At 38.0% G+C, this 16,670-nt stretch overlaps 1 protein-coding gene across 1 annotated transcript in view; it reads left to right on the top strand.

Moving 5' to 3' along the window:
- The window catches only part of LOC129245961 (protein gooseberry-neuro), a 114,028-nt gene extending 106,996 nt beyond the window's left edge, over window positions 1-7,032 (top strand). The window contains exons 4-5 of the mRNA XM_054884419.1: window positions 5,689-6,288; window positions 6,376-7,032. Of these exons, the coding sequence (XP_054740394.1) occupies window positions 5,689-6,288; window positions 6,376-6,731 (956 nt within the window). The 3' untranslated portion in view covers window positions 6,732-7,032. The remainder of the gene's footprint in view (window positions 1-5,688; window positions 6,289-6,375) is intronic.
- Window positions 7,033-16,670: the final 9,638 nt, after the last annotated feature.

The raw sequence follows: 16,670 nt of genomic DNA on the forward strand, positions 1-16,670 counted from the left end.
CGAAGTTAATAAATAAGTTAACTTCCTTCAACCACAAAAATCAGTCGGTTTTTTCAGTTTGTCCATCGATCTTTTTTCGACATACGATACGTTACTTTATCGCTGTCTCAGCTGTCGTTTCTTTAGATGTCTAACCAACGTCGAATATGCAATCCTCTACAATTTTTCATCATTTATCAGAGAGACAAAATGATTTCACAATGGGTATTCAGGCCCAGGTGGGCTCCTCTAACTATTGTCTTTTGTTTTTTACGAATGAAATAATTTTAACTTTAAATAATAGGACTATGAATAAGTTCGTGCGGTTTTACAACAGATGGCGTAACTTGATTATTATTCCATCGATCCACATTTCCAAACATTCATTGGAGAGCTAATGTCGTAAGGCACAAACGTCAGTATAAGTTTTTTATTTGAAGCGTAAACAACAATATTTTTACCACACTTGAAAATGTCGAATTTCGTGCCAAATAATGTGTTTTTGCGGGGAATTTTTCTTCATTATTTTAATATGAAGAAAAAAGCAGCCGAAAGTCATCGTATCTTGGTGGAAGTTTATGGTGAGCATGCTCTAGCTGAGCGAACGTGCCAGAAGTGGTTTGCACGCTTTAAAAGTGGTGATTTTGGCTTGGAAGACGAAGAACGCGAGGGTGCGCCACCAAAGTTCATGGATACCGAATTGGAGGAATTGCTCGATCAAGATCCGGCTCAAACGCAAGAAGAGGTTGCAAAAACTTTGGGAGTTGATCAATCAACCATTTCCAAACGTTTAAAAGCCATGGGAATGATCCGAAAGGTAGGCCATTGGGTGCCGTATGAATTGAAGCCAAGAGACGTTGAACGCCGTTTTATGGCATGCGAACAACTGCTTCAACGGCACAAAAGAAAGGGTTTTTTGCATCGAATTGTGACTGGCGATGAAAAGTGGGTCCATTACGACAATCCAAAACGTCGGGCAACGTATGGATACCCTGGCCATGCTTCAACATCGACGTCGGCGCAGAATATTCATGGCCTGAAGGTTATGCTGTGTATCTGGTGGGACCAGCTGGGTGTTGTGTATTATGAGCTACTGAAACCGAATGAAACGATTACGGGGGATATCTACCGACGACAATTGATGCGTTTGAGCCGAGCACTGCGAGAAAAACGGCCGCAATACGCCGATAGACACGACAAAGTTATTTTGCAACATGACAATGCTCGGCCACATGTTGCACAAGTGGTCAAAACATACTTAGAAACGCTCAAATGGGATGTCCTACCCCACCCGCCGTATAGTCCAGACCTTGCGCCATCCGATTACTATCTCTTCCGATCGATGCAACATGGCCTGGCTGACCAGCACTTCCGTAATTACGATGAAGTCAAAAAATGGATCGATTCGTGGATTGCGGCAAAACCGACCGAATTTTTCACAAAGGGAATCCGTGAATTGCCAGAAAGATGGGAAAAAGTAGTAGCAAGCGATGGACAATACTTTGAATATTAAATTTGTAACCATTTTACGTCAATAAAGTTTCAAATTTCGAAAAAAAAACCGCACGAACTTATTCATAGTCCTATTAAAAAAGTATGTTTTTATGTAATTAGGGCATTAACTCGATTCTTGCCCACCTCGATACTTGCGACACAATTTTTCTTTTCGTGGCGCATTCCATATTCGCGACATTATAAAATTTTCACCTCGATTCGTGCAGCATTTTCTGTTTTCTCTTTCTCTTTTGCTCTTTTTACGTCGTATTTTTGAGAATAAAGTTCGGAAAGTGCAGTCTAATTCATTTGCTGACGAAATTACAGTTTTGCGCAAACTTTTGCATGTCAAGGAGAAAATTTACGCTGCTTACAAAAACACAAAAAGAGTGATTCTGAACAAATTAAATGCGCGAATTTTCATTAATGCATTAGCTGAAAATTTTCACGTGCATGGAGTAACAATAACTCATATTAAAAAATGAACAATCCATAAAGAAGTCTGTTAAGCGATATGAGTCCAGGTAAAAGGAAACCTCGGCTCCGGAGCATAAGATCAGTAAGAAGAGAATAACGTTCCTTGTTTATATGTACAAATGCTGCTGGAAATCATAAAGTAAAGTATAGTTGTTGGAAAATCGACGAATTCGCATTGATTAAATATTTTTACTGATATGCCTGCTGTCTACAAGGGAAATACAAGTGCTTGGATGGCCTTAGCTTTATTTGAAGAATGGTTTCACACATATTTATTCTTCATTTTTTTTTTGTTATAATATAGATAAAGAATCTTGTTTTAATCAAAAATTGCTTAAATAAGCAGGTAAAAGAGTTCCTTCGTGCGCAAAGTCTTCGGGAAAAAGCACTCCTTCTTATTGTTAATGCTCCAAGTCATCCCAAAGAAGGCAGTTAAAGAGCTAAAATGGCCAAATATCGGAATGTGCTTTCCTCCGAACTATACGGTTCTAATATAGCCCATGGATCAAAACTTTATAAGGCTTACTAAATTGAACTACAAAGAGTCCCTCCGAAGTCAGATTCTTGCTCGTGGAGAAACTATCGATGAATCACTGCGAAATACTGGCCTTAAAAGTGCAATATGCTTTTTAGCTAGTGCGTGGGAGGGCTCTTACTGCAAATTCAATTTAGTCATCGTTTCCAAAACTGTTTGAAAAAGCGTCTGACTGGGATTGTGACGAAATCATTTCTCTTTCGCAGTTACGATTACAGATAGCTGAAGATGCATCCAATATTCAATTCATTGCAACTTTGATTAGGAAAGTAGAACCATAGCAGTAAGTCTCCCAACCGGAAATTGCGCAAAGGACTTGTGAACCTCATACCAAACCCACAGCTTTAAATGAAGAATACTGCAATGAAGAAGACAAAACATTTGGTGAAGGAACTAACGACGTGATGCTAAAAATGAAGAAAAATTACGCCGGAGGAGGCAACATCAGCATTCAATATACATGGTGATGTCCAAAATATACAAGACTGAGCTAAAATAGAAACGACAGCAGCTTTGTTCTAATAACTTTGAGTTTATTTATTCAAAATAGTCCCCTCTGGGGACAGTCGATACACTTTTTTTACACGTTTTGCGCGATCTAAAAGCTTTTCGAAAGAGCGTTTCAGGTCATTGACCGAAATGTCCTTCAGGATGTCGGTACAAGTCTTTTGGATGGCCTATACCGACGCAAAACGTTTTCCTTTCATGGTCACAGGGGAGCCATATCAGGCGACTACGGTGAGTGATTGATGGTTAAAATGCAATTTCTAATCAAAAAATCAGTCACAGGAGTGGATCGATGAGATGGTGCATTGTCATGCAATAAGCGCCAGCTTCCTCTTTCGCGGTATTCAGGGCGAATTCGACGAATGCGATGCAACAAACACTTCAAAACGCCAAGAAAGAAAATTGCATTGACGGCTTGGCCCGTTGGCAAAAACTCCTTGTGGACAATTCCCTTAGAATCATAAAAACAAATGAGCATCGACTTGATTTTTGACTTCTCCAAACGTGATTTTTTGTGTGGTGTTTCGTCTGGGGCCTTCCATTCGTCACTTTGATGCTTAGTTTCAGGTTCATGTTGGAAATACCACGTTTCATTACCATTTACAAGTTCTCGTCTTTTCTCGCCTCTTTAATGAGATCTTTCGAATGTTGAATTCAGATCAATTTTTGGTCCTCAGTTAACTTCTGCGGAATGAAACGTGCACAGAAATTTCGTAAGCCCAAATGATCAGTGAAAATGCGATAAATCGATGTTTTGGAGATATTCAACTCCGATTCCATGAATTTCAATGATGATGTCGCTTCATTTTTGATAAGTTTACGAACAATTTCTATGAAGTTTTCGATGATTACTGACTTCGGGCGGCCCGTGTGTTCGTTGTTCATCATTTATGTCCTCACAACCATCTCTGACACGAGTAAACCACTCATGAACTCTGGCACGAGATAGAAACGAGATCATCGCCATAAACTTTTTCCATCAATTCAAATGTTTCGGTAAACGTTTTACCGATTTTAAAACAAAATTTGATATTAGCTCTTTGTTCGAAACTCATTTTTGTACCGATGACACAAACATGCTGACCCTTTAGACGCAATAACTTCGCTTCCACTAAACCGAATGTCACCAAACCTTAATGCTTGCGATGACCTCCTGGAAACTTGTACCGAGTCCGGTTTTCATTGCGTGCAAGAATCGAGTTTCTGCAGCATAATTTGGAGAGCTTCTCAAACAACATTGATGCAATTTTTACAAGCTAAGCTGCTGGAAAGTAATGAATATCTAAATCACGAAACTAGTATCGGGCTCCCGGGACTGTAATAGCGATCCCAAGAATCACGGCATCGAAAAAACTTAAAAAATGTACACCGCTAATACATCTCGGGATTGTAATAACGAGATCCCGAAAATCCCGAATTCATAAAAGTTTAATAAATGTGTGTCCCTAATTCATCCCGGGACTGGAATAATCAGATCCTGAAAATCCCGGCATCAGAAAAATTTAAAAAATATGCATCCCTAAATCCTTGATACCCGAAAATCCTTGATCGTGAAAACTTAAAAAATGTACATCCCCTAATGCATCTCGGGCCTATAATAACGAGATTCCGAAAATCCCGGTTTCATAAAAATTTAAAAAATGTGCATCTGTGCCCCTAATATTTACATCCCGGATTGTAATACCGAAGTCCTGAAAATCTCGGGTTCATAAAAATTTTAAAAATTTGCATCCTTCATATATCCAGTGATTGTAATATCGAGATCCCGGAAATACCGGATTCATAAATATATAACAAATGTGTATCCATAATTCATCCCGGGATTGGAATAATAAGATCCTAATTAGAAAAATTAAAAAAAATTGCATCCCTCATACATCCAGGGATTGTAATATCGAGATCCCGGCATCATAAACATTTTAAAAATGTGCATCCCTAATGCATACTCACATCGATGCACGCATATGTATTAATGGTTGTGAAAATTATAATTTATTTCTATCGAGTAGATTATTATTAAAATTTTTTTTTGATTTAGTGTTGATATATTGTTCCTTTTGTTCGCCGGCTGCATCTGCTCAAAATCTTTGGTAGCCACATTTTTGTTTTACTTGATTTGTCGCAATTTGATTTACCACATTAAATGACTTTCTTATGTGCATACACAGATATTTTTCTTTCTTGCATTCACAACATTATTTGAATCTGCCTACACAGGCACTTGGGTATGTATCAGCATATGGACGTGTTTGTTCTTGTTTGGGTGTGAAACTCTATTAGTTTTTACGAGCCGTTGCTAATTTTGGGTTACATTTCAATAATTCCGCTTTTGCGGGTCCCGCGATTGGATGCGGGAGCGCTGAATGAAATTGCTTCCCAGGCGCAGAAGGGCGGGAGCATATGGAAAGTCAATGGGAATGTGATTGGAACATTCTGTGACGTCCTGCTACAATCTTAAAAAAATCTAGAAAGGGCGTCACCTGTATTTAGGCAAAACATATTTTAACATCTGCTTATTCCTCGACTAACTATGACCGGGCAAAACTAAGTAGCGCGGCAATAAAGATAAAATGAAAAAGGTTAAAAAAAAATAGTTGTACGGTATCCACAATAGTGATGAGATAAAATTGTGTTACCTCCTTGAAATACTTTAAAGCAAATATCAGCATAAGTACACTTCCTTTTAATATTTTCAGGACGCGACTCGGACATCAGCGATACCGAATCGGAGCCTGGCATACCGCTGAAACGTAAGCAGCGTCGTTCGCGTACCACTTTCACCGCCGAACAATTGGAGGCGCTCGAACGCGCCTTCACCCGCACTCAATACCCCGATGTGTATACACGCGAAGAGCTCGCACAGACTACCGGTCTCACTGAGGCGCGCATACAAGTGTGGTTCAGCAATCGACGCGCTCGCTTACGCAAACATTCCGGCGGCTCTGGCACGCATGGCCTCTCGCCCATGAATGGTGGCGGTAGCGGCGCTGTGGGAGTACCTGGTGGTGCGGTGGGTGTACCTGGCAGTGCCGCGACAGCACCGCTCGGCTTTGGTTCACTTGCCGCAGTCGGTTCAATGTCTGGCTATAGTCCAGCCGCTGCGAGCACGGCCAGCGCCGGCATGAATGACAATCACGCCGCGCATGCAGCTGCAGCCGCGGCAGCAGCGGTAGCACATCATCCGCATCATCATACGCAAATGGGCAGCTACGATTTGGTGGCGCAGTCGGCGCAACATGGATTCGCTAGCAGTTTCCAGCACGGGCACTTTGGCGGGCAAAATTACTATCATCAGGGTGAGTGTGAGGATGATGGCAAGTGGATTTTATATGCAAAAATATTAATTTGTATGCATTTGTTTTATTTCCTTCTACTTGTCTTAGATTATTCCAAGCTCACAATCGATGACTTCTCCAAATTGACAGCTGAGAGCGTATCGAAAATTTCGCCTTCCCTTTCGCATCTCACCGGTGAAAACTATTCGAAACTGGAGCCCTCCACGAATTGGTCGCAGGCCGCCTATCATCTCAACCAGTCGGCAGCAGCTGCGGCTAACTATAATGCGGCCGCCGCGCATCACGCGCACGCCGCTGTTGCACAGCATACGCTCAACGATTATGCGGCGGCTGGCGTGGCTGCGGCGGCTCACAACAATCAACTGAATAGTGCAGCAGCAGTGGCCGCGGCGGCTTACAATCACCCGCTCCCCGCGCAGGGGCAAGCGAAGTATTGGCAATGAAGTTTTTGCGACGGTGCGGGGTAGTTAAAGAAGAAATTAGATATTTAAGAGAATAGTTTAGAATTCTAGAAACAGTTGAGGTTGTGGCGCGAAACATTGAAATGTGGCACGCAGGCGCAATTTTGTGAGAGAATTCACGGTGTCCTTATTTTTTCTGCGTTCACATTTTAATTATGCAAATTTTTATATAAAAAAGAGAATATTTGGAATATTTCAGTGGCATTAACTTATAAAACATACAGCAGCCTTATTATCGAATATTTGAAAATATATTCCACCTATTAAAAATCTGTGGAACAGTCGAGATAGATAACTGCACAACATAAAGACCACAAACGTACACTCGTTTGTTTCAGTTCTTACTTTCAGTTACTTTCTTGCTTTTCCATTTTTTTTTTCCTTAAGCCTCCTAAATGCGGCATACCACCAGCGGAAAGAGCGGTATGCGCAATATTTCTTATACAAATTTTCATTAAAAAATTCAAACATCTTAAATTTTTTTTTTATATATAAAAACTGGTAAATCGAAGAGACAGTTTTCTTCTCTATTTAAAAGCCTGCTTCTTGGGCTGTATAGTAGATATAATCTTTTGTATACTGGCTATATGTTGCCACTAGAATATTTGCTCCATCCTTCAAGTCAGAAATCTCAGCAACAAATATTCGACTTTATCAAGAATAGATTTTTGAATTTTCGCAAGTCTTTGAACAAAAACACAAATAATTATTTCAGCATTATCTGTGGTCCTTTCCACACAAAGAACAGAAAAGTCTGGAACAAAAGCAGGTTTGTAGTTCGACCATAAGATCTTTTTTGCGCTCTACTTACAATTCCTCACCCAAATACAGTTGCCTCAATAAACCAATAAACCTAAGATGGGGCTGGGCTGGTCTTTCTTCTGGCCATATCAGGCCGAAATGTTTACTAGTTTTTTCACGCTAAGTTATGAAATTCGAGAAGCCAATGTTGTTGGTGGTCGCAAAAATAACAAGAGTCGTTGGAGCTTATCTCGAGTCTGTGCATCTGACTTCACAGTCTGCAGTGAACTGTGTGTAAGCCCGTCAGCATTCTAGTATGGGAGGTTTATGGGATGCTTAATTCTCTATACATTTCATGCTCGCAATAAGCTCTAAGCCTGGCGTTGCCACACAAACAAAAAGAAGCTATTCATCATAGAAAAATAAATAATAAAAATAAAGCAATAGCAATAAGTTTTAGTTTAACGAGTTATATTGTACAGTAGGCGCATAAAGTAAGTTACACTATGGACCCTTAAATATATGTATGTATTTGAAAAATATGCTTGTGCGCACATTATTGTAGACCACTGTAGTATTTTGAAGTTTTGATGACTTTCAAATTGATTACTTTATGTAAATCGGTAAGCAATGCCAACCAATTGGCTATGGAAAAGATTTTGTGTACTATCAGCGTCAGAAGAAAGCGAATATTCGCACGTTTTAAGATTTATTTTTATTATTTTTTTTATTATTTTTTTTTAATTTTATTATTTTATAAAAACGTTGTTATAGCACAATAAACACCGTATAACGCAATGTTTCAGAATTTGTACAAAATTTATATACAAAAAAATCGCCAAATTTTCATTAAAGTTTCTAACTTTTTCACTTCACTTCATTTCATTTCATTTCATTTATCTCAAGTCTAAAACATAGTTATAGTTTTTACAGATCACTTAGAGTTGGTATGAGCTTAATTTGCCCTCCGTTGGGCATCCAAGTCAGACCAGATCTTTTTCGACTTTAGACGTGAATTTAACATATTTCTATTAGAGCTAACAACTTGGGTTTCCAGGTAGCTTCCCAAAATTTAGTTTTCTACTGATTTATGGATATAACCTTTTGAACCCTCGAACAGAACGAAAAAAAGGATTTAAAAAGTTACATCTTCGTTTGGGCACCTCGAGTCTGGCTGGACTGCTTTGTACTTACATGCATCTGTATGGGAATATGTGGCAAATGCATCACATTTATATTTCATTTTTAAGTAACGCAGGATATACTTTTAATTTCTTAACCTGTTCATAGGTTTTGGCATGCATCGAGCTATCTGCAGAAGCAAAAATAATCGCTGCAAATATTTTGGTTAGTGAAAAAAAGAACTTTTTTTCCTCTTTACTTTGACTCATTTCGAAGAAGTTTGAAGAAGAAACAGTTGATTAGAATGAAATTTATGGTAAAATAGGAAATGATATTTACTTATGGTTTCAATGGAAGTGAACCAAAATAAGCACAAGAGATTTTTGAGTGTTGTTGGCATACTGGATTCTTGCTTACTTACTTACTTAGGTGACCATAACAATCCGTTACCGAGTTACGGCCGACCTCACTATCTCTCTCCAGGCGCCTCTGCTCCGCGCGCGCCTTCTCCAATTGTGTACACCAAGCGAGCATAGGGTTTCCTCCACCTGGTCTTTCCACCGGAGCAATGGTCTTCCTCTGCGGCGGCTCCGTTGGACTTCGCTCTCGAGCACCTTCTTTGCTGGAGCTTCTTCATCCATACGCACGAAATGCCATAACCAACGCAGGCGTTGGATGGCGATGCGTTGAACTACGTCAATGTCGGCGTAGAGCTCATACAGCTCGTGGATCATTCTTGAACGGTAGTCTTCGCCAACGCGCACAGGACCGAAGATCTTACGAAGAACTTTTCTCTCGAACACCCCAAGAGCGGCTGCATTGCTTTGTGACACTACCCATGCCTCTGCGCCATAAAGCAACACGGGTGATGAGCGTCTTGTAAAGTGTCAGTTTGGTCATGCGGGAGAGGGCTCGACTACTCAATTGCTTACTTAGCCCCATAGTAACTGGATTCTTGCATGCAATACAATTTTGTTTTTTGTTTTTGGCGATAAGGTTGGGTTAAAAATGTCTCCGCGCCATATAGTAAAATACAACTAAAAATATCCCTCCTCTTCTCCGCATTGTATCGAGGTAAAGGTCCAAGACTGCGTCCTAAGAAGAACAGGATCGTCTGTTTTGAAAAACCTATGCTCAATGCTCTTTAGCATAGGTTTCCATTTCACGCCTCTGTTTTCGAATAATAAACTCCACGAAATTCTCAACGGCATTCCATTTTTGTTTCTCTATCATCATTTTCTCGATAATTTCTTCAGGTGTAAATACACAAATAGCTCATTGCAGACCTGTTCTCTCTATGTTCCACCTCTCGCATTTAAAGAAGGCGTGCGCCGCATCATAATACTCAGTATTTTCCTAAATACATTTGGTAGGTTCACCTTACCATGCGAAAGGACCCATGTCCGGACAAAACCTATGTGAGATAATAAATAGTTAACCGCTCCGTGCTTTCTTTCTGCCAACTTTTTTAGATCGGGTATTAGTCTCACTGTCCATCTACCGTACCGTACCGTTCAGAGTTCCATCTTGCCTGCAAAAGTCTGAGCTTTTGAGTTCTAATGTGGGAGAAGCATAATCCTGGGATTAGTTAGATTTTTGCTTCTCACCTCCATTTGCGCTGGAATATTTATTTGTTAGAATATCTATAGGTATCGTTCCGCTGATAATTAAAACCGCTGCTTCTGCTAATGTTCTATATGAAGAAGCCATTCTGAGAGCGTAGGTATATTGCACCAATTGTAAAGTTTTTCGCCCGCATTGCACCTTTAGCGAATAAGTCCATATTACGCATCCATATAGAAGAATCTGCATGCAATACAATAGAAACGCGTTATTCAACAAACCTTTTCCCCTCCTTGTAGACAAAGACGGCAACCTCTCTTCGCTGTGAGTGTATCGGCTCCGGTTGGTTGGTTGTCTGCAATATTCCCAGGGATGAAATTGAAATTTGAATAGGTCGAGCCAAGGAGCACCAAGAGATTTGGTGGCTCCTAAAACACTCAGGCTAAAAAGCCCATTGTATTTAGAGCTCAGGAAAGTGAAAGGGTAGCTAGTCAAGAAGGAAAGGAGAGAAGTAACAGAGAAAGAGATAGAAAAGAATAGAGACAGAGATAGAGATAGTTAGTGCTGTGAGAATTTTCCAGATTCTTTGGTAAATCTGTAAATATTTTTCAGTTTCAGAGAACGAATATTACTCATTCTCACGACATCGGAACCCAAAACTCGTAGAATTGCTCTAGCAAAGGCAGGTAACTCACAGAGAAAGTGGTCAGTGCTATCCGCCGCCTCCAAGCAAGACAGGCACATTGGGTGCTCAATGATTCCAATGGTGTTCATATGCTGACTCCATGGGTTGTGTCTTGTAATGATGCCGACCATCAACCGAACGTCTTTCCTTCCAAGTTTTAGTAGAAAGTTTGACAGTTTTCTGCTCGGACTTGTCACAAAATACTTTGCAGTTCTGCCAGGGATAATAATTCGTTTGTTGAAAATTGTTCAAATGATTGCACAGCTAAACGAGTAGTGAATTAGGAAATACAGCTGGATTGTTCATACGATTTTCGATGCAAGGAACAGCCGATATGTGCGATAAAGTCATCAAAAAATTTCGTGTCGCATCACTTTTTCTGAGTTCACCAACTTCTAAACCACAATAAAATTGCATGCGCTATAAAGCCACATATCCAGAATTTTTCTAGAAAAGTTTGAAAATTTGCCAAAAATTTGAAAATTTGCTGAAATTTTTCCGAGTTTTTATAAATTTTGTTGAAAGTTTGAAATTTTGAGTTATATGGGTTTTGTTGTAGTATGAGCTATATTTTTACAAAAAAAAAAAAAAATAATAAAAATATATTAAAAAACATAAATAAATAATCAGAACTTCTGAATAGCAGGTGCAACCCTCTTTTGACGCTGACTGTATATAAGTATGTATATATGTATATGTATGTGTATGTGCTCATGCATGTCATGCATGCATGCACCTGTATTTACATTACCAGATGGTTGCTTTAAATATGCGCAGTATGCCTTTAATTTACAAATCAGCTGTAATTAAATTTCAATTAACATTTTATTGTTTAAGTCAAGTATTTTATTGCCAAGGCCAAAAGCAGGCAAATAAAACCAACCGCCAGCCAATGTTGCTGATGATACATACGCACGTATGTAGTGGTTGCGGCACCGATAGCGGTGATGTTGGTATGGCCTTGCGCCTGGCTGTGCCTAATTATTTGCCACCTGAGCCTGCTAATTGCATTAGAAATACGAACACACACACACACACACATGGATGTATACTGAAAAACACCACAAATCATTCGACATACAAAAACACATATAATATATTTTGAAGCAAATAAGTAGCTATAAACATCTTCACATGTACACACACACACACACATCAATACATACACCATAAATGCACTTACTTATAAGAAAGTTAATAAAGTAGTAAAGTTTTTGCAAATGCTGTAAAATATGCTGATTTCATTTCGCCATTAAGTATGTAAGTATATAAGCATGTAAGTACGTAAGTACGTAAGTGTGTAATTTATGCCCTTTTGCATTCATAAATATTTAAATAATTCGAGGACGTGAAGGTGCTTACATTTTTTATTTTTTTATTGTAATGTCTAAACTTGGTTGACTGTGCGCGTTTCCATGGATGTATGTATGTATGTATGGGTATTTGCATAAATGTGCAGCTGTTCGTTTTTATCGCCATTTTTAGATTCATAGATTCTTGGCATTGAATTGAGTACCAAGTAGTGTTTGAGAATTTATGGCAGACAAGCGTGAAATAAGAATAAAATTTAATAACAAAGAAAAGATTAAAAATAAAAACCAAAATAAAAATAATAAAAAATAAAATAATAAAAAACGAAAAAAAATAGAAAAAAAACTACAAGCAAATGCTAGGCGAAGGGAAGAGTTCTTCAAAAGGCCTCAACAAACAACGAATATCACAAATGCACGAATGCCGACACTCACGCCATGGCAAGCCCCCGCAGTGGCAGTGCATTTCTGCCGTGAAAAGTATGCTCTCAAAAAATATGAACAGTTCGGACACGGCTTAATAGTGTGTGTAGTATCCTCTATTTGTGGAAAACATCAAGGTGCGAACCCCAGATTCGAGGCGAAGCTTAAGCTTTTGCATGCAAATGACTCGGCTAATCTCTGGACACATGCCGTCAACTCAATTTTCTAAGTCCTTTTCTTGACATTTCATGGATGTATCGCATAAAAGGCATTACCAATATTCAACTTGAAAATCTTCATTGTTTCTGCCTTGCCCGCTCAAACTTTTCTACGGTGCGTTGGTTTGCTTGCGCACTAAAGCCATGAATGTTTAGAACTGAACCGGAGTGAAATGGCGAACCTTAGAAGCTCGTCCAATGGGTTCGTTGCGGTAACAAATTTGATTGACAGCCAAATAAATTATGTGTTTTTGAGTAGAAAGCGCCCCATACGTGTCGTACGTCGTGCAGGAATGCATAAAAGTCGAATGCAGTGAAATACTTGTATAATTTTGCTTTCATGACAAGAACATTTGTATTTTTTTTTGTTTATATGCGGCAATACTTTAATTGTTGGCCCCGATGCATTTTACACATCTCGTCAGTTGTTGTTGTTGTTGTAGCAGTACCTTTGTCCTGTCAGTGTAGCGTAGTCATCATCTCATCTAACGGTTGGCCCAGGAAACTAGCTGTTTCGACGGGTTGGGTCCAGAGGGGAGGGATGTTAGATGAGTGGGTTTAATGGGGCATGTGAAAAGGTGGCTAGTGTCGTGCCGGGCGCCTTCACATGCTGGACAAATGTTTAGTATGTCGGGGTCGATTATGGATAAGTAGGAGTTTAACCTGCTACAATATCCAGAACGTAATTGTGCGAAGGTTACGCGGGACTCTCGGGGAAGTGGGAGCTCTTCGTCTGCGATTGGTGGTGGTTGGACTCCGATAACGGCATTCGTGGGTCAGGAGCTTAAGAAGGTGGTCTGTACACTGTCCGATCCAATAGCTGTCTGTTGGTTTTGTCTAAGATCTGGTCCGCGTAGTTGAGGAAATGCCTCCTGATGTGCCTGAGAGGTGGCTCAGGCTCGAGCAGGTGTCTGCATGGGAGAGGCCTGTGGTAACACCCTAGCAGAAACTGCTCACTGAGCAATTTGTTATGCTCCTTAACAGGCAGCATAAGGGCCTCATCATGTAGATGTTGTATTGGTGACATCAATAGACATCATGTCGCGGTCCTTAATGCGGTGTTTTGGCAGGTCTGAAGCTTCGTCCACTGCGAATCACTGGTTCCAGGCGACCAGACAGGCACAGAAAAGTTTAGAACCGGTCCGCCTATTGCTTTAAAAGTCGACAGCAGCATTTCCTTGTCTTTGCCCCAAGTGCTGCCGGCACGCGACATGACAATCTTGTTGCAATTCTGTATTTTAGTTGCAATAGCGGTTGTACGCGCTGAGAAGGAGAGCAAGCTGTCAAAGGTAACTCCCAATATTTTGGGGTTGTTAACCGTCAGAATTTGTGTATCATAGACTTTCGCCCCAGTAAAATAGCCCTGTCTAGTGTACCGTATCCCACATCTCGTCAGTCAAAGGCGTCGCCGCATCGAACTCATTTTGACAGGTGTATTACTGTTTACTTTGGCAACTGGTTGTCTTCAGAAACTTTGGCAGCTGATGAAACATAACAAATGCAAAATATATCCTTCTGTCTGTTGTATCCTGGCTATCTGGTCATCCGTTATTATTATTTCGTTAGAATTTCATAAAGGTATAAGAGGAAAGGGTCAAATTGTGGCTACGAGGAGGTTAATCCGCATCGCCGAACATTTAATAACCGAAATGTAAAAAGACTAAACGAGTAATACTAAAGATTAACTTTATATGAAAATTTGTAGATATATCATCTTAAAATTGATTGATCTGAACACAACTCGAAATGTTATGAAAGTCCCATTATGAAACTTGCAGGGCCTACTGAGCATAGTCTCTGCTATGCTAAAATAAGAAAAAAATCTTAAGGGGCTGGGTGTGTTTTTCAGAAAAATCAGAAAACAATTGTTTAACAAATTTTTAAAGAAAAACTATTTATACAAAAAAAAGCAAAACAGAAAATCAAAAACAAAAAATAGAAATTGTTAACAAAAAATAATTTTTAACAAAACAAGAAGCTTGACAAAACCCTATTTAATGGGGGGTTTTTAAGCCTATTTTAAAAACATATGGAAAATATTTGTTAACGAAAAAAAAATTAACAAAAAGTGTTTAACAAAAGAAATTTTTTACAGAAATAAATTTTAACAAAAAAGACTTTTAACAAAAAAAAAAAAAATAACAAAAAAAATCAAATTTTTGTTTTAAGTACCTTTTCACCTAAAATTAAAAAAAATTACATAAATGTTAAAAAGTTTGAAAGATATTTGTTAGCGAAAAAAAAATTAACTAAAAATTGTCAACAAAAACATATTAACGGAAAAGAAAAAAATTAATAAAAAAAATAAAAAAAGAAAATTGTTCAAGCAAAAATATTAAAAAAAAAATGTTTAGCCAAAAACAAATTTTTTAACAAAACAAGAACAATTTTTTTAACAAAAAAAAATTTGTTTGAAAGTATATTTTCAAAAAGTATCGACGACTATTTGTTAACGAAAAAAAAAATTTTAACAAAAAAATTGTCAAGAAAACAATGCTTAACAAAAACAAAATTTTCAACAAAAAAATGTTTAACGAAAAAAAAATTCAACAAAAAAAATTGTCAACGAAAAAACGTTTAACAAAAAACAAATTTTATAAAACAAAATTTTCAACAAAAAAAATTTAAAAAACAAAATTTTCAACAAAAACATGTTTAACGAAAAAGAAAACAAATTACAAAAACAAATTGTTTACAAAAAACTGTTTAATAAAAAAAAATTACAAAACAAAATTTTCAACACAAAAAAGTTTAACGGAAATTAAAAAAAATTTAAAAACAAAATTTTCAACAAAAAAAATGTTTAACAAAAAAAAATTCTCACAAAACAAAATTTTCAACAAAAAAATGTTTCACGAAAAAGAAAAAAATTGTTTACAAAAAATTTTTAACAAAACGAAAGTTTTACAAAACAAAATTTTCAACAAAACAATGTTTAACAAAAAAGAAAACAATTTACAAAAAAAACTTTTTTACAAAAAAAATGTTTAACAAAAAATGAATTGTTTACAAAAAATAATTTTTTAACCAAAAACAAATATTTTTGAAAGTATATCTTCCAAAAGTATCGAAGATATTTCTTAGCGAAAAACAAAAATTAACAAAAAAATTGTCAACAAAAACTATTTAACAAAAACAAATTAAAAACAAAATATTTAACAATATTTAACAATTGTTAACGAAATAATGTTTTTTTATAAAAAACCTGTATTCAGAAAAAGGTCACAACAATGTCAAAAAGAATCCACGATATTTGTTAACGGGAAAAAAAATTACAAAAAACAAAAGATTCAGCGGCTTCGCTGGCTGGGTCATGTCGTCCGAATGGATACAAACGATCCGGCTCTGAAAGTATTCAATGCGCTGGTACCGCTAGGGGTAGTAGAGGAAGAGGAAGACCTCCTCTAAGTTAGAGAGATCAGGTGGAGAAGGACTTGTCTTCAATTGGTGTGTCCAACTGGCGTCGGTTAGCATGACTAGAAAGAAACGACTGGCGAGCTTTGCGGTTATCGCGCCAAACAAGAAGAAGACGAAGTATGGTGCATGTCTACCATACGGAGGTGCACAGGTTCAAATCTCCGTGCATGAAATACAAATGATTGCAAAAGTTTTTTCTAATAGCGGTCGGTTTTCGGCATATGTATGCATATGTGGCGAAAATTATTAGAAAAACGCTAAAAAAAAAAATCAATGACAATTTGTAGTAGTTTTTTGACCCAACTTTCTAAAATAATTTCAGTCAAACCACCACAATCAAATATTGACTTAATTGATTTAATTTTTTTTTTCTGCTCCAGTAGCCTTCGAACTGTCAATGGAAACTCATTTAACCAAGATCTGAAGCATGCGCCTAAAAGCG

The sequence above is a fragment of the Anastrepha obliqua genome, chromosome 4 (assembly GCF_027943255.1).
Source record: "Anastrepha obliqua isolate idAnaObli1 chromosome 4, idAnaObli1_1.0, whole genome shotgun sequence".
Classification (NCBI taxonomy): domain Eukaryota; kingdom Metazoa; phylum Arthropoda; class Insecta; order Diptera; family Tephritidae; genus Anastrepha; species Anastrepha obliqua.